General features: G+C 37.1%; 1 protein-coding gene across 1 annotated transcript; it reads right to left on the reverse strand.

Moving 5' to 3' along the window:
- Nucleotides 1–4212: 4212 nt before the first annotated feature.
- Nucleotides 4213–5764, reverse strand: LOC120069096. Its single transcript, XM_039020781.1, has one exon. It carries the CDS (start codon nucleotides 5457–5459, stop codon nucleotides 4509–4511), a length of 951 nt encoding a protein of 316 aa, XP_038876709.1. The 5' UTR covers nucleotides 5460–5764; the 3' UTR covers nucleotides 4213–4508.
- Nucleotides 5765–19432: the final 13668 nt, after the last annotated feature.

A 19432-nucleotide genomic window follows, 5' to 3' on the forward strand; every position in this document is an offset into this window, starting at 1 on the left:
CTCCGATGATTCCTTCTATTGACCAACTTCGATAATCACTTCAAGCATCCAACTCTAGCCAAGACCACATCCGAAGTCCAATTTCAACAACTGCCAAGTTCGACGGTCACCTCTAGCGACCATTTGTGTGACAAACTTTGATGGCTAACTCAAATAATCACTCTAGCGACCAATTCTAGTGAAGACCAACTTCGACCCCCCAATTTCAGTGACGAAGCTTTGATGACTCCTTTCAACGGCTAACTTTGACAATCACCTCTGATGACCAGTTCTTTAATAGTCTTCTTTTATAATAACTTGAGATTAATAGAAACACTTTTAGTATATCAAACCAAACAAACTTGTGTATAAAAATATTTTTTAGTTTTTTAAACCCATTTGTGTAACATTTTGAAACTTGGAGATCAAAATAAAAACTAGACTCAAAATCTATGGAGCAAAAAATGTATTTTTCTCTTTCTATTTCATTCTTTTTTTTTTTGCACTTAGTTGTTTTAAAACTGAAATCAATTAAAAAAATTATAGATGTCTGAAATTACAAATATTGGGCATCCTACGTAACCATGTTTGTTTTGTATGAATACTTTTATAGATATCTGAAAATCTTTAAATAATTGTGTTTATTTTATAAAGATTTCTACACGAAAATGTGTTAAATTTACATAATGGTCCTAGAATATCCTTAAGATTATTTATTAATTTATAGTTAATGTGAACTTATGTGGCATATTTGTTTTTTTCAATTTAATTTCTTTTCAATTTAATACAATTGATATTATTTTTATTAGTTATTTTTCTTTAATAATTTACGATTTTTTTATCAAATAAATATTAATTTAAAATTTGAATTGTAATATCTAATGGGTGATAATAGATGATTGGCAATAATACATATAAAGAAGAGTGAATATATATATATAAAGAGAGAGAGAAGAATGACAAAAAAGTAAAATGGAGACACACACACGCACACCCGCACGCACACACACATATATATGCTTTTTCTAGAAATATTTTGAACATTTTGTAGATATTTCTATTGACATTTTCGTAAAAAAAATTAGACTTGGACATTTTTTGTTGACATCAATATCTTCAATCTTGAGAGTACACCTCCTTTCCCTCATGTGTGACCTTCACAAACTTTTGATGTTATTTCATATTAGTTCAATTCACGAATTCCATTTTAGTCTAGTAATTAGTTTTAAACTCTAACAACCTAATAGTTTCAAACTTAAGGCCTTAACTTTTAAGTTAACATGTAAATATTTTAAATGAATTGATCTCCATCATTCTTACGACAAAACGAAAAAAGATCATAAGAAAATAATCCAATTGCTTTGAAAGAACTCTCATGAATGTTGCATAATGTCTTGTATTGTTTTAGTATCCTTGTTTAAGCTAACTATTAGAAATAGCACTTAAAGTTTTCCACATTTCACAAATAACACTATTTTTTTTATTAATTGTTTTAATGGCTCATCTAGTGTCAAGATCGAGACTAAAACAATTAACTTTAACTTGACACATTTGAACTACTAATTATTTGGGTTTTTTCAATAGAATCTCAACCAGAATGAATATCATAATTGAACGTTTGTATTTTTTGTTTGATAAATGTTTCTCCCAACAAACACAACAAATACAAACACTGTGACTCTCATTTAACAAACTAGAAGTAGGAAAATGGAGAAAAGGTAACGTTTTTTTGTGAACCATTTCCTTTTTGCCAACAAACATTGAGACCTGCGTTTGGATTAGAGGTTTAGTTGAATAATTACTGTTTCCCATTTTCAATTTCATATGCCTTATTTTGCTTCCAGATTCCTCAATACCATGTGAAATCTCACTTCTCTTTCTTTTCAAGGCAAAGTCTTGTCTATGAGGTCCAAGCCCTAAAGATATCAAAAAGCACATCAAGAAAAATGTTAGTGTCTCAGGGTTTGGACCGATCAGTTGAGCCAGTAAATATATACCAATAGAGAGATTAAATAAGCCAATGCCAGATTGGCACCCTACAACTTCGAGTGTAAGAAGCGTCCCTAACACCTCCTACTGTCACATGCAATCGTGGACATGTGTCAGAGGATAGACTTATAAATAGCTTCATTCAACCATCCCAAGGAGAAGAGCAAGTAATCTCAAAAGGAAAGACCCAACTTTACTTCTTTTAAGTGCTTAACTGAATTATTTCCTCCTTGTACTAACTTAGGCATCTGAGTGCAATAGGCTCAACATCACACTGGTGCAAAGATCTCCATATCAAGAAACCAGACTAGAGGGAAGTGGGCCAGAGGTAGGACACTAACATAGCAATCTAAGGCAAACGAGATTCAAGGGCCGACATAGTTAATTGTCTATTTAGGGCACCACAAAAAGTAAAAAAGACAACGGTAAATTCTCTTCAACGGCTTTTGAATGAGAATCCACGACGATCTCCCACAGCTTCAATGACTCCACACAAGCGTGCCTGTGATTGATCATTACTTTGGAGTGCCTTGAAGGTTTTCAGAACCTAAAGAAATGGAAGACCCCACTTCTCGAAGAAGAGAGGCATAAAAACTTAAAAAGGAATGAAGAGGAGTTTCAAATATTGACAGCTCCATTAAAGATTGAGTTGAAAGTCTCATAAAATTCTAGGCGAGGATATCACCTGCGAAAGCAACAAAAAAAAAAAAAAAAAAAAAAAATTGCAGCTATAACATGCTATAAAAAGATGGAATTTTGTTTTGCTCTCGATATTAATAAGTTTGAAGTCTTCAAGCTTCAATTATGATAGAAAAGTGTCCTAGAAAGTTGTGATGGTACCAAAAACCTTATTTAAAAATACAAAACAAAACAAGATTTGTTCAATAGGTTGTACTATTGTGTCCTTGAATTCTAAAAAAACCAAACTTTAAAACCTCAATTGATAACTATTTGCTTTTTGATTTTTTATCTTTAAAAATTAAGCCTATAGAGATTACATCCACCTCTAAATTTCTTCTTTTGTTATCTACTTTTTACCAATAGTTTAAAAAAGTCGAGCCAAATTTTCGATACTAAAAAAAATAGTTTTTGTTTTTAGAATTTAACTAAGAATTCATCCATAGTGTTCAACAAAGATGCAAATCACGATAAAAAATAGAAAGAAAATAAGTTTAATTTTCAAAAATTTAAAAAAAATGAAATAATTACTAAACTAGGGTAAATTAATTTAGAAAGAAAGTAATCATTGCATCGCATTTTAGAAAGAGACTATTGAGGAGTAGGGCAACTACTTGAAACCATCCCCCATAAAGCTGAATATAAATAAACATCTTCGCTTCAAAAGGAGACTCTCCCTGCCCTAACTAACAACCAAACAGGTGGAGTGGATTGGATGAAAAATTTGAACCTATGATCTCTATCTCAAGTTTGGAAGCAGGGTACATTTTTCTTACATCCTCCATTCCACCCACATGGCCACATCCACAAGTGGTCTGGTTGACTGCCAGTTTTTCAAGCTGTAGCAATTCTTTTGAAAATAACAGAGGGAGGGAGGAACCTGGATCCATTTCCTCCTATCTATATTCCAATATTGAACTTTTCACCACACATAGAAGACATCAATCCATAAACAAAACATTATTCTTAACAATAACATCTCCTTACTAGCATCAACCATTTCAAGTACCAGGAAAATAAGTGCTGGGTTTCATTCTCTTTTCTTTTTGGATAGGAAATGTCTGATTTCATTTTGAAAATGAACTTTTCTTTGGTAAGATAAGATAATCCCACCTGATAGTTTTTCCAACACAAAACCAAAACCCACCCAGAGAAGATTTGGGTCAACATGATTTGTGAGGAACAAATGATTGCTTGAACAAAAGCAATGCCTCCCCCCACCCTAACAAACTTGATCTAATTTGGGTTTCAGGAGGAGCAATAAGGGTACAAATTCATCAAGTGATCCTTAAGACTTCCAAGGTAAATACATGAGAATCAAGCTCCTAGAAATAATAAACATCTTCCCTCAGCATTTCATACTTCCGAATTTGGGAAACCAATCATATTAAAGTTCCGGTAGCCAAAGTAATTCAACTAGAGAACATAAGCCAAAACCCAACAAGAGAGAAATCATCTTTCATTTTTCCAGTATCACATTCAAGTGAAGGGATCCTAAAAGGCATCAGATTCATAATAATACAATGATACCCCGGTAGAAGGCATACAGTTCAGACAGCATAATCAAGTATGAAGGCCCACATCATGTTTGGTATATTACTTCAAGGAGGAATTAAAGCACTGTAACCAATCAAGTCAAGATAGCTACTCTAAACTCTAAACAAAGTAGAAGTACCTGAATAACTTGTAAAAGGTTCAGAAGGGAGGGGGGATCAGATTATACAAAGAAAAATCTGTTGATACTGAGAAGCAGATAGCAAAAATGCACAAAATCTTTGATCGCAATAGCCAGCACAACTACAACAAAAACAAGAGTTGAAGAAAAAAGATGAAGGGATATAAGCCAACCAAATAAAGAGAGATTAAGCCTGAGTGCCCGTCAATGCTTTCATCTGTATATGATTGCTTTCCCCACCAATAGCAGCAGCTGGTAAAGCTTCATAAGACCCAATTCTCCGCACGCCAACAGTCTTGGCAATGACAGCATAAATGACAATTACAATGAGCAGGACAAACATAACATGGATCAGAAAAGCCAGATCCAAAATGGCAACAGCCCTGAGCCGGGATTCCTCCAAATCGCACTTGGTTGATCCCTCCACGCCACTCACCACATCCAGCAACCTGTGACATCCTTCAGGAATGAACGCTTCGACATAGAGAGAGAGCCCCGTCTGCAATACCCAAAGACCCTGGAGGAAGAAAGTCGCCCCCAAACCCACATCAGCCACGAAGAGCCTGGGCAAGCAAGCAAGGGCCAGGCAGAGGAAGGAGGCCAGGGCGGAGATTTTACCAGAGACGGAATCGCATTTGGCTTCAAGATCGGAGGTCTGAACAGAAGCAGCTGAGGAAGAAACGGAGAATTGCAAGAAGAAAAGAGCGGAGGCTAGAGCAAAGAAGAGATCGGAAGGGAGAGGGAGAAGGGAGGTGGAGTCGGAGAGGAGAAGGGCGATAGTTAAGATGAGGAAGAGGAAGATGACGGCGGCGGATTGAAGGGAAATGAAATGGTGGACAGGGGTGCTGCCTTTAAGAAGAGGGTCAGGATCGGCGGCGACAATGGCTTGATGGGCAAAGGCAATAACGAGACATGGGATTGAGAGATAGAGTTGCAGGTACCGGAGACCGTAGTGATGGTGGTGCTGGTGATGAAGAAGAGGAAGCTGATGCGAGGAGGACGGCGGGAAAGGATGGTAGGGCCTGGCGGAGTAGGACTGTGGGGATTTAAGGAAATTAAGGGTAACGGAGACGATGTGGTAAAGGCCAAGCGAGAGCAGCGCCGACGATGAGAAAACATGGAAGATCATAGCAGACATTGTTCTCTCTCTCTTTCTCTCTCAGAATACAGAGAGAGAAGCCAGTTTCGATTTAGGGTCCGATTCAGATCCAAAAACTTACAAACATGGTGGATAGTGGATGGAATTTTAGGGCATAGTTGTTGGTGAAGAGAGGATCGGGAGTAGTTTGTTTCAGGCGTTGTCGGAGCCGGAGGAAGCTGCCGGAGTAGGTTGAAGAAGAAGATGATGCGGATTCTGCAGAAACGGTTCGGGGAGACGGAGAAACGGTCTTAAGTGAAGCGGGGAGAGAAGGGAAAATTTCCAAAAATGACCCAAAACCCAATTTTTTTTTTTTTTACGAATGATCTCTTTCTGAAAACTTTTTTCCGATGTGAAATATCAAAATTACTCATAATTTTTAAAAAGTCTTTAGACCGCCACATTTCTTATTCCTTCTACGATCTCCTTGCCCTTTATTCAATGGCATTCAATACACCATCAACATTCCACCAAAACATTTATTCCCAATTAATATTCTAAAGAGAATGAAACATCTATCTCATTATTCACTTTCTGTCGTTGAACGTCTCTCTCATCTTGTAGCTTTCTCTCAGTCTCTCTCATTATTCATTTTCTGTCGTTGAACGCCTCTCTCATCTCGTAGCTTTCTCTCAAAGTTTCAGGCAACATCTTCGGATTCTCTAGTAGATTTCTCTCGTAGCTTTCATCGTTGGATTCTGTCCACATTTCTTCTTCCTTCAATGATTTCTTCAACCCTTCATTCAATGTATGATTTCTTCTCTCAGATCGCTTTCATAATAAGTGTCGTTTAGTAAATTATAAATGACCGTGTAGTAATTTATACACGATCGTTTAGTAAATTATAAACGATTGTTTAGTAATATATGCAATGAGTAATAATTATACACGATCATTTAGTAAATTAGGAACGATCGTTTAGTAATTTACTATGCAATCGTTTAGTAAATTATAAATGATCGTTAAGTAATTATAAACAATCGTTTAGTAATTTACTATGCGATCGTTTAGTAAATTATAAACGATCGTGTAGTGATTTATACACGATCGCTTAGTAATTTAAACAAGATCGCTTAGTAATTTATATACGATCGCTTAGTAATTTCTACACGATCGCTTAATAATTTATACACAATCGCATAGTAATTTATACACGATCGTTCACTTATCAATGATTTGTTTATCCAATTGTAGATCAATGGCGCTCTTCGCATCTTTGTACGATTTGGTGGGGATTGGGATGAGTCCGGAAGAAATTATGTTGGTGGTCATATGAAAGGTCTAAAAGTCAGAAATGATATAACAGTCAGTGAATTAGTGAGCATGATGCACCAACGACTGAATATCGATCCGGATATGTTTGATATACACATCAAATGTTGCTACAATCTGTTGGTCATGGAGTACACCAACATTGCAATTGACATAGTCGACGATGAAGATCTTAGCTTCTTTTTAGAAGGCAGTGAGGCATCCCATATGCTATTATTTGTATTAGTTACACCTGCTAACAGTCATGGAGTACACCAACATTGCAATCCAACCGATCAAACCAATCAAATTCATACCATGTCTTCAATTGATGATCATATTGAGCCATGTAACTTGGGGGATGACCGAAGTGAAGCTTGGTTTGGTCGAACAGTGAACCTAGATGTACTTCACAATTCAATACTAAACATGGATATGGACAAACTTCTTCAACACCTAACATCCATGTTTCAACCCCACCTGCTCCCGTTCCACCGGTTGTGATGCCTTCGGTTCTAATGCATTCCACCGTTCTAACCGAACCATTTGTTGATATACCAAAACCATTAGAGGACCCATCGTATGATAACCTCGTCACAATACCTCATGACTGTCTGAATGACCAGGATATAAAGGTCGGTCAAATTTTCTTTTTGAAATATGACTTCTCAGTTAAATTATTGATGCTTGCAATAAGAAAGAACTTTGACTACCACGTAAAAAAGTCAACAAAGAGTTTGCTAACTGTCCAGTGTTCGGTGGAGGAATGCAAGTGGAGGGTCCGTGCCAAAAAAATGAAAGAAAATGATTCCTTCAAAGTGATCAAATATCCCAACAAACATACATGTTCTCTTGAAATGAGAACTGGTAATCATCGACAAGCAAAAAGTTGGGTTATTGGACACTTAATAAAGTCCAAATACGAACAAGTTGGCCGAACCTACCGCCCAAGAGATATAATTGAGGACGTCCGACGAGAATATGGAGTGAACATTACCTACGGACGGGCTTATCGCGCTAGAGAGTACGAATTGGTGTATGCACGAGGGTCGCCAGAAAGATCATATACTGTTGTTAGGGCTACGGCGAGATACTTAAGCTTGCAAATTCAGGTACCATATTTGAGGTTGAAGTAGAAAACGGACAATATTTTAAGTACGTCTTCATGGCACTTGGTCCGTGTATCAGGGGTTTTCTAAACTGCATCCGCCCAGTAATCGTTGTTGATGGGACCCATTTGCATGAGAAATATAAAGGTATGTTGTTAATAGCAAGTGTATTGATGGAAATAACAACATATATCCTATCGCCTTCAGTATTGTAGATGGTGAGAACGATGCATCATGGACTTGGTTCATGACTCATTTGAAGGCTTCAATAGGAGACGTTCCCAATCTAGTGATTATATTAGATCGTCACATCTCAACTGCAAAGGCGGTTGCAAGGATATTCCCTTCAATTGGAGAGGAGTCACGACAAATACACAGGTGTACACGATGTGGTTAGACAAGACATAACAAGAAAACGTGTAGACAAACGTTGATAACACCTGGCACTGGCCCATCTAGACTAAACAATATGTAATTTTCACTTTCGCTTTGATTTTTCTGTACAACACCAATTATTCTGTACATATTTACACTATACAATATGTAATTTTAGTACCAATTATATTTTGTACAACACCAATTGTACTGTATGATATGTAATTTTAGCACAAATTTATCTAAACTATCGCTTAGTTATTTATTTGCTTAGTTAAATGTACAACACCAATAGTATTCTACAAATTTAGCATAAATTTATTTAAATGAAAACTAAACGATCGCGTAACAGTTAGCTAAACGATCGCTTAACAAAACTTAAACAATCGCTTAGTATTATTTAAACGATCGCATAACAAAACCTAAGCGATCACTTAGTATTAGCCAAACGATTTCTTTATAAATTAGTACACGATCGCGTAATAGATATCTAAACGATCGCGTAACAGTTAGCTAAATGACCGCTTAGTATTCTCTAAACAATCGTTTAATAAAAACTATAGTGGATAGCTAAACGATTGCTTAGTATTCTCTACACGATCACATAACAGAACCTAAATGATCATATAACAAAAACTAGACGATCGCGTAACAAAAGCCAAACGATCACATAATGGATATCTAAACGATCGGGGAACAGTTAGCTAAACGATCGCTTAGTATTCTCTAAACGATCGTTTAATAAAACCTACAGTGGATAGCTAAACGATTGCTTAGTATTTTCTAAACGATCACTTAATAAAAACTATAGCTGATAGCTAAACAATTGCTTAGTATTCTCTCCGATCGCTTAGTAATATCTATCCGATCACTTAGTAATATCTAAATGCACGCTTAAAGTATTCGTAGAGACGTGTTCACCGTGCAGTCTGAAGGCTTTTAAAAAACTGGGGGTAATTTTGAAATTTCGCATGGAGAAAATGTCAGTGGTAGAAGTTTTTAGGAAGAGGTCATTGGTAGAAAAGTTTTTGGGTTTCGGGTCATTTCGTGAAATTTTCCAGAGAGAGGTTTATTTTGTCAGCAACAACCTAAGAAATAAGAAATTTGGGTAGATGACCTAAAATTTGGGCTCATAATGTCAAATAATCCTTTTTTTAAAAAAAAAATGTCAAATAAACCAGCGTTGACGTCATCACCATACCAGATTACGAGAATTGTCCCTCACGATATTGGTCTTGCTCTCACTTCACTTGATCTCGCTCTCGCTCTTCCACCATGATGTTATTGTTTGTCAACCTACGAATAATTTGACAATCTTCACAAAATTATTTGTTTAAAACCTCAAATCGTTAATACGCTGAACATATAATGGTGACTTCTTTAAAATCTAAATTTCAATTAAACTGTGATTTTGTTGAACGGAGTTTTATTGAATGAGTTTTTCAGAACGAAACAGAGTTTTCAGAACAGGGTTTTTCAAATGGAACGAACTTTTCTAGAACGTGGTTTCGTCGATGTTTGTTGGAACGTGGTCTAAAAAAAGGTATGAAAATAGCCAATTAATCGTTGGTTTCAGTTTAAAGAGTTTCAGTTTAAAGAGTATAGCCAATTAATCTCAAATCTCAAATATCATACCTATTCTTAGGAACGTGGTTTCAGTTTAAAGAGTTTAGCCAATTAATCTCAAATCGTTGGAGTTCATGATATGTAGGTCCATTAGATCCCTCTACTAGCTCGTAAAAGGATTAAACCTTAGAATAACATGTTGAGAGAATTTGAAATGTTCGAATTCGGATTAGGGTTTGGATAATTATATTCAATATAATTAACGTTTAATTAACGAATTAAACGAATTTGGCTAGTTGGAAATATTTAAGTTTGATTTAAATATCAAATGCATGAATGGCGATTCATGCATGGATTAGGTATTTTATTAATTTAATATTTGATATTAAATTATTTATTTATTTATTTAAAATTAAGTATTTTAAATAAAATTGAGTTTGAAAAATTAAAATTGAAAAATTAAGTTTATTTTATTTTAATTTTATTTATTTAAAAAAAATAAAATTAAATTAAAATGAAAACTAATTTTAAAATTGGAAGTGGGTATTTCCCATTTTTCCAAGTTCCTCCACCTAATCCACCTAATTAGTGGAGTTTTATGTGTCAAACTCCTCTTCAATTCAGTGTTGCATGTTTAATTACATAAATAGATACAAATTCATGCTGAAATCAGTTTATGCAACCTGAAAATTTTGAAGAAAAAATATTGCATTTTTCCTCTTCAATTCAACTCTCAAAATCACATCAAATCACTCTTAGTTTGAGTTCCACCATTCAATCCAAGACCTGAGATTAGTAGAGAAGACACTTGTAGTGGTCTACTACAGAGATTGAAGAAGAATTTCATGGTGAATTCAATCAATTTAGGAGAATCATCAAATGTATTCACTTGAAACCCTAATATACTAAAACTATGAACATGCATGCTAATTAACTAAAATTAATGTAGTTAGAGTGCTTAGATCCTCAATTGCTTCCATTTAATGCATGCTAACTCTATCATTACATGCTTATGGTGAAACGTTAAAAATGGAGAATTTAAATACAAGGTTTGAAATCGAATTTGAAAAATGATGCGCATTTCAAGTAAATGTTTATGACATTACGACCTTGTATTAGAGGTTTTGCAAGTTTCCGACTTGCGATAATTGTTGATGGGTCGCATTTGAAATGAAAATACAAATAGACCATGTTGGCTAGCGTTTTCATGGACAGTAATGTTTGTTGTCTTCGTGATGCGAATTTAGGAGTGTATTGTGTGAGAAAATTGGAAAAATAGGGTGCAAATGTGAATGATGCATTGGTGATGCGTTAGTAATGCATCAAGGGACGCGTGACACTCCTCTTTATGCGTTTAAGTTTTCCTGAATTGGATCCAAGTATAAATCTAATTCAGGTTCCTGGTAAGTCCAGGGTCGAACTCAGGAATTTAGATCAAAGCTAACGTAGAGCTTGCATTATAGCTAATGTAGAAGTATCCTAAGTGAATACTGAATGAGTTATCTACACCAAGTTCGTTGTATGCGTGCAAAAAGATGCAAAAAGGTCAAGTGGAAAAACAGGGGTTCGTGTGAAAATGGTGTTCAGTGCAAGTGGTATGCGTCGATCTAAGTGGAATGTACACGTACGAGTATGTGGTGCAGATGAAAATGACTTTGCTCATTTATAACTCTGTGTAGATGCATTAGGATTTTGCTTACTTTCTGTTCAGCACTTCTCAATGCGAATGCCACACAAGTTCCTATCTCTAGGATGCATGCATTAATAACAGAATGCAATAAAACACTAGTGCTTCTATCTTTAGATGTACCAAGCGTTTTTAACTTAATGCTTGCTTACTTATTCTCTCGAATAATTCAAGCTAAAGTAACATTTACCAAGTGATTATGTTGGCTTAAATGTCTAGAAATGGACTTTGCATGAAGTTATAGATGCATCTAACATATGGCAAGAGATAAACAGTAGAGAAGTGTAATTGATCAAATATGTGAATTCATAAAGAACCAGATTGTCTTTACAATATCAAAACTTAATCGAATGAGATGAAGAGAATAGAATTGCGATGAAAAGAAAAGAGTCAAGCCGCAGAGTACGATCTCTTGTCCTCTTTGGCTCACTTTAAATTCGTGTACAACTAACTTGTGGAAGAAATGGAAGAAAGTTCTCTCTTAAGCTAAGTTTTCTTCACTCCTTGATCAACGATGGAGGTGGATCTTTTCCTTTTTGTGTTCTTCTTGTCATAGCAGCAAAGCTCTAAGTCTCTAAATTTTGGAATTATACAAATGAGCTGATCATCCTTCTTCTTGTGGGATTTCTTCTATTTATAAGCATTGCTCTTCACCAGCTTGATGATGGGACAACATTAAATTCTATACCCTAGTCAGCCGCTTGACACTTAAGACACTTTTCAGACGCCGCTAGCTGCAGATGCCCATGCTTGCAAGTGATGATTTGACATAAACAACCTAAGTCAATGAACCTTTGTTATGTTGAAATCCCTATGACGCATGTCCATGCGTTAACGTTGCCTGCAACACTTAGAATCTTTGTTAAAATCCTGCAATATTATGCGTTAGTGATGCAGCTTTCAGTAATAAACATTCTTTTGTATAAGTTTAGTAGTGTTTGAGTAATTCCATGTGTTTTCTCTAAGAATGATGAGATTTTATCATTAAAAATCCTAATTGTTCCAACTTTTGAGAGACAATAACTTGTATTTCTATAAGTTATCATACCCACAAATTTTGAACAATGCTCGTCCTCGAGCATTCCAAAAATAATTCCTTGTTATCTTCATTGTCTTGAATGTGCAGGTTTCACCTCTCATCATATTCACTTATAAGCTTGAGATTGGTGTCTTGAAAATGTAACGCAAGTTTGATTCTTTTCTAAAAGGAAGAATGTTTTATTTTTAGTGCAACAAGCCTTTTGTCAACAACTCTTTTCGCTTCTAAAATCTTTTTCATTTTTCTTAAACCAGCAATGCATTAGATGCTTTCTTTTTAAAACAGGATGCAGGTAAGAAAATATGAATTCTGGACCAACCATGTGTTGTTCTAGGCATCCCACTTTCATTTTGACTTGCCCTCACGAGTGTCATGCGAGCATCCTGCTACGGGTGAAAGCCCTTCACAACTAAACTCATATCTAAGTATGTATGCATTTCAGGATACAATTTCTTTAAGCTAGATAGTGGAGTTTTGGGATGCATTGGTCTAGGAGACTTAACTTCATTTTGGCTTGCCCCCACGGGTGTCATACGAGCATCCAACTATGGCTAAGTGCCTGTTCCAATCTAACTCTGGCTAATTTGAGGTTTTCTTTTATAAAGTATTGGTAGAGGAGTTTGCATATTACATCTTTCTATTTTGTTTCTTCTTCTCTTTAATATTTTCGTTTGTTAAATTCATTTGATTAATGCGTCTTAACTCGGACTTCTCTCACCCCCAAATTTTGGAGATAAGCAAAATCCTCATTCCTAAAAGAGAAGCAAAATTTCGAAAAGGCTTTTCAAAAAGAGGTTTGATTTAGGGTTTGCATGCATTAGAAAGAAAGCATGTACTTGGCATTTTAGAGAAGTTCAAACTTGGTTGATTAGAGAAGTTCAAACTTGGTTGATTTTTTTAATGCCTACTCTATACTTATAAATTTCGCATATTAGTAATATCATTGAGGTAAAATAGAGCACGAGACAAGAAAAATACCCAAAGAAAAAAAAAGGTATGCTAAAGACAAACAAAAGGATGAGAAATGATAGCAATTTCATTCATTTCATTGATAGGCCAGCTATGGAATAACAGAAACAAAACAAACTATTACAAATGGTCAATGGGCACAATGAATTAACCAACACCCCCAAAATTTTTACTGTGCTGGTGCGTCATCCTTGTGTTCATCTGCAGGGCCTTCATTCATGAAGCACAAAGGGTTCATCAGGTGGGCAGGCAGAGGTGGCTAGGCAAACATCCCTATCAGGACCTGGTTGATGTATTAAGTTGCAAAGACGAACTGGTCTTGCATTCTTCTTGTTTGCTGCCGCATGTAGTCCCTTAGAACCATATCTGATGCTGAAGTGTTTCTATGGATGCAGCCAGTGGTCTGAGTTGATCACTAATGAACGCCTTTAACTCATCAAGATTGGTACTTGCTTGCAGTGGTGTTGGTTCCTCAGTTCTTCCAACTGGGTCTTCTAAGTTTCTTGTGTTGCTTGTCCCTAACCCAGTTGGTTCAAAGATAGTTGGAGGGATGAAGGTTGGAATTGAAGATGGTAAGGAGGAAGGAAGAGGACTAAGGGTTTCTTAATCTAAGTTGGTGTCATCGTGATGCGTTACATCAAGAATCTCATCTTCTTGCGAGGCCAAGGGTGAGTTTGGAAGAGGAAGGTTCAAGTCTGACCGCACTTCTTCTTCTGTCAACGCATGCTCCGCTTTAGATCCTTGTTCATCTTCTGAAGCATCATCGCTGTGTTCAATAATCTGGACGCGTCTTCTTTTGGGGTGCATTGGGAGGAGCGAGGTCTTGCTGCCGCAGTCTTAGAAGGTAGGGCAGGTTGATTTGGCGAACCGCGAAGTACACGCCTGATTAATTTAATGTCCATGAGACCATCAATCTCCTCATATTCATCCCCCAGAGGGATGCCCCCACGTTCACATAGCGTGCATATCAGCCAAGGGATGTAAAGTTGGTTGCATGGTTTTGCTTTGATGGCCTTGATCTGATCCACGATTATCCTTCCTATGTTTAGGGGGATGCGCTGCATGATGCAGTAGATGGCCAGGATGCGTTCTCTTGAAATCGTTTCATCATGCATTGTTGGCATGATACGGTTCTTAATCAAATACAACCATAGGTTTGCATCCGATATGAGGTTCCTGGAAGCTAAAATCATCATTCCACTTCTTGAAATTTTTCAAGTGCTTCCAGGTTTGGCCACCACTCTTAATGCATCTTCTAAATGGCTGAGAGTTGGTTGCTCCAAGATGCTATTCCCTTATGCGTCTGGATTACTCTCAATATTGAACATTTCGTTGATTTTGTTAGTAGAGAAGTGCACCAAGATATCATCTACAAGTGTTGTGTTTCTTTCTTCATCAAACTCACTACTGTAGAAGCGGCGAACAAGGTTGGGCCAAATCCTTATGGGCTCAACACAAAGCTGACGCCAGCCCATTGCATCCACAGTGTCTGTTATATAAGCAGGCAATGGGTTGCATTCAAGGAAGAAACTTTTCTTTGTAAGGATGTCATTGAACTGACGCTTCCTCCCCTTAGTCTTCTTAGGTGACGCAACTGTAACCTTACATTTCCCTGCTTCATTCATTCTAGCTTCTCACGCAAGCTCTCTTAGCTCATTTTCTAATTCTCTTTGAAAGGCAAGCTTCCTCTACCCTTGAGTGCATGCCTATACCTCTCCAATTCCCTTTCCATGGTTTTCGAGTCAGAGTTTGCCTCATGTGTTGCACCTTTAGGTCCAGGTGCAAGACGCTCTTCTTCATCATCCTCCAAAATTAACTTTCTTTTTCTTTTTGATGGCCTTTCATCCGCATCGATTTGTTGAGGTTGTGATACGTCTAGGCCAACCTCTCTTTCTCTCTCTTCATTTTCTTCTTCTTTTAACTCAACTTCGAGCATCATCGCATATCGCTTCGCCTCATCCTCAACTTTGAGTGATGCATTGGTTGGGTCAGAATGCATCATTTGATCCACATCGAATTGTCCTCGGTTTAGGCTCGCTAAAATCGCCCTAAAGACTTCTTGCTCGTCTTTTCGAGCTAGCTCCACAAGATCAACACTATCGCACTCTAACGCAGGACTGTCAGAGCTTGGTTTAGGTGGTGTGGTCGGTGGGGTGCCAGACGGGGTATGCGGTGACTTAGGGGATGATATGATGATGAGTGAGGTGGGTTGAATGGGTTGGCTGGATGGTTCCGTTTTGGTGGGGAAGATTGTGGTTAAGGGTTAGATAGAAAGAAAGGTAAGGGGACGCACGTCAGGTGATGGAGCAATGCGAAGGTGGTCTGGGGTAGGGTCATGCGTCGCAACCACCGGATTGATGTTTGGTATAACTGGTGGTGGTGTGGGTTATCTATAGGGTTTGGCGATAGACACAGAGGTTGAAGGGTGCATAGTTGCCACCTGTCGCTTCGGCTTGGTAGAAGTTTTAGGTTTAGGTTTGGTGGTGGTTTTAGGTTTGTGGGAGGTTTTAGAGGGTTGAGGTTTTTGGAAGGTTTTAGAGGATTTCGGCTGAGACGAAAGACAAACCGTTGCGCGAAGGTTTGGCGAAAAAAGGGCTTTCGAGGCTGGGCAAGGGGATGGGGGAGGCAACATGGAAATAGAAGAAGAAAAGAAAGAGCTTACCGGTGAATCTCCTTCGAAGCTCAGCGATTGGTTCTAGCTATCTAAAACATTTGACATCGTGGCTGAGGTAGATGACCGAAATGCTGACTGAAATGCCTGGTTTGAACGGACGACGAGGGCTTCGAGAGCTCAAGAAGGAATGAAAGTAAAGAAATAAGAAGACAGAAGGTTAGGGGGGGTTTCTTTTTATAGGCTGTTGGGGGGAATGTGAAGTGACGTCAGGCGGTGCCTGACATCGTCATTAATTGCGTAGATGAAAGGACATGCCTAGGGTTTCTAAGCAATCGAGTGATTTATGTTTTCGAGGGATGTCCTTTCTGATTGTTGGTTTATGCGTTGGCTTATGTCCAGCACATTAGAATCCTACCCCCTTTCAATTCAAACTTCTTCAAGTTGATTTAACATTTTTTTAAAATTTGTAATGCATAAATTCAGCAAATGGCCATAAATCAAAGCAAAGGCTAACAAATAGCACAAAGTAAAACGCAAATAATGAAAACATAGAATACAAAATGCAAAAAGAGTTAGTGTAGAAAAAGCATCCCTAGAATATGTGTCTATTTGAATGCAGGGAAGCTCCGACACGAGCCTCAGTTGGCTTCGCATAACTCAAGAGATGACTTCTGTCATTCTAAACTTTCTTTAAAGTAGGGCTTCACCCTTTTCCCATTCACTTTGAACACATTTGTGCCATCTTCTCGTGTTAATTCAACAGCTCCATGTGGATAGATTGTTTTAATGATAAACGGTCCTGACCACCTAGATTTCAATTTTTCTGGAAACAAACAGAATCGTAAGTGAATAATAAGACTTTTTGTCCAATAGAAAATTCTTTCGTATTGATGCGTTGGTCATGCCAACGTTTAGTCTTTTCCTTGTAGATTTTGCTGTTTTCGTATACTTTCAGCCGCCATTCATCAAGCTCATTGAGCTGAAACTTACGTTTTTCGCCTGCGGCTTCCAGGTTCAAGTTCAGCTTTTTCATTGCTCAAAAAGCTTTGTGCTCTAGCTCCAATGGTAAGTGACAGGCTTTTTCAATACCAAAGAGTATGGAGACATACCTATTAAAGTTTTGTAGGTAGTTCTACAGGCCCAAAGTGCTTTGCCTAACCTTTGTGCCTAATCTGTTGGGTTTTATGTCCTAAAACTCGTGGTTTGTAAACATTAGAACTTATTCTAAGAATTCAATAAAGTTATTGTTAAATATATTATTTTTTAGAAATCCAATAAACCTAAGTCCCTTGACTATTATATAAATACTTTATGTGGAGACATACAAGTGGATCAAGTTCGAGTAAATAGTCAAAATGATCTATAGTATATGAATAAGGTTGGGTACCTTATTCTAGTAACACTATTGGATGCGGCATACTGATGCTGAATGTGTCCTAAGTGAATGCTGAATGTGTTGTCTACATTAAGTTTGCTGTGTGCATGCAAGAAGATGCAAAATGGTCAAGTGGAAAAATAGGGGTTCGTGTGAAAATGTTGTTCAGTGCAAGTGGTATGTGTTGATCTAAGTGGAATATACACTTACGAGTATGTGGTGCAAATGGAAATGCCTTTGCTCGTTTATAACTCTGTGTAGATGCATTAGGATTTTGCTTACTTTCTGTTAAGCACTTCTCAATGTGAATGCCACACAAGTTTTTATCTCTAGGATACATGTGTTAATCACAGAATGTAATAAAACACTAGTGGTTCTATCTCTAGATGTACCAAGAATTTTTAACTTAATGCTTGCTTGCTTATTCTCTCGAATAATTCAATCTAAAGTAACTTTTACCAAGTGATTATGTTGGCTTAGGCGTTTAGAAATGGACTTTGCATGAAGTTATAGAAGCATCTAACATATTGCAAGAAATAAACAGTAGCAAAGTGTAGTTGATCAAATATGTGAATTCATAAAAAACCAGATTGTCTTTACAATATCAATACTTAATCAAATGAGATGAAGAGAATAGAATTGAGATGAAAAGAAAAAGTCAAGCCGTAGAGTACAATCTCTTGTCCTCTTTGGGTCAATTTAAATTCGTGTACAACCAACTTGTGGAAGAAATGGAAGAAAGTTCTTGCTTGAGCTAAGTTTTTTCACTCCTTGATCAACGATGGGGGTGGATCTTTTCCTTTTTGTGTTCTTGTCACAGTAGCAAAGCTCTAAGTCTCTAAATTTTGGAATTATACAAATGCGTTGATCATCCTTCTTCTGGTGGGATTTCTTCTATTTATAGACGTTGTTCTTCACCAGCTTAATGATGGGGCAACATTAAATTCCTTACCCTGGTCAGTCGCCTAACACTCAAACACTTTTCAGACGCTGCCAGCTGCAGATGCCCATGCTTGTAAGTGGTAATTTGACACAAATAGCCTAAGTCAATGAACCTTTGTTGTGTTGAAATCCCTCCGACACATGTCCATGCATTGACGTTGTCTGCGACACTTAGAATCTTTGTTGAAATCATACAATATTATGCATTAGTGACGCAACTTTCAGCAATAAACATTCTTTTGTATAAGTTTAGTAGTGTTTGAGTAATTCCATGCATTTTCTCTAAGAATGGTGAGATTTTATCATTAAAAACCCTAATTGTTCCAACTTTTGAGAGACAATAACTTGTACTTCTACAAGTTATCAGGTAACAACTAAGTATACCTACTAGCATATGCCATAGTGGACAATGAAACTGATCGAGCATGAAAATGGTTTATGTCAAATTTGAAGTGTGCCATTGAAGAACCCCCCTAATTTGGTGTTCGTATCCGATCGGGGGTATCTATTGATAATGCCGTTTGTGCAGTTTTCCCCACGAAATTTCATGGATTGTGCACGTACCACATAGAAAATATATATTACTTCAAACTTTAAGAATAGTACGATTGTTGGGATGTTCAAGGATGCAGCCAGGAATTATGCATGTCAGAGTTCCAAGCACAATGGGATCAACTTCATAGTTTTTGAGATGGTGTTGTAACGAAATATTTGAAGGATATCGACATTGAAAGGTGTACACATGTTTACCAAACAGAACGAAGATACAACAACATGCCGTCCAATAGTACGGAGTGTTTCAATTCTTTGACTAAAGAATATCGACAGCTGCCCATAATGTGCTTATTGGAACATGTTAGAAGCCTCATCCAGTCATGATTTTATGAATGGAGAAATTATTGGGCATGTCGAACAATGTTACACCGGACTATTGTGAAAATTGATTAGCAAGTGAGTGTGATAAGGGCAGACGATATCAAGTTGAGCCGATTGATTGTTATAGGGTCTATGTGCGGGACAATCGATTGGATGGTATTGTGAATCTT

Source organism: Benincasa hispida, chromosome 1 (genome assembly GCF_009727055.1).
Source record: "Benincasa hispida cultivar B227 chromosome 1, ASM972705v1, whole genome shotgun sequence".
Classification (NCBI taxonomy): Eukaryota; Viridiplantae; Streptophyta; class Magnoliopsida; order Cucurbitales; family Cucurbitaceae; genus Benincasa; species Benincasa hispida.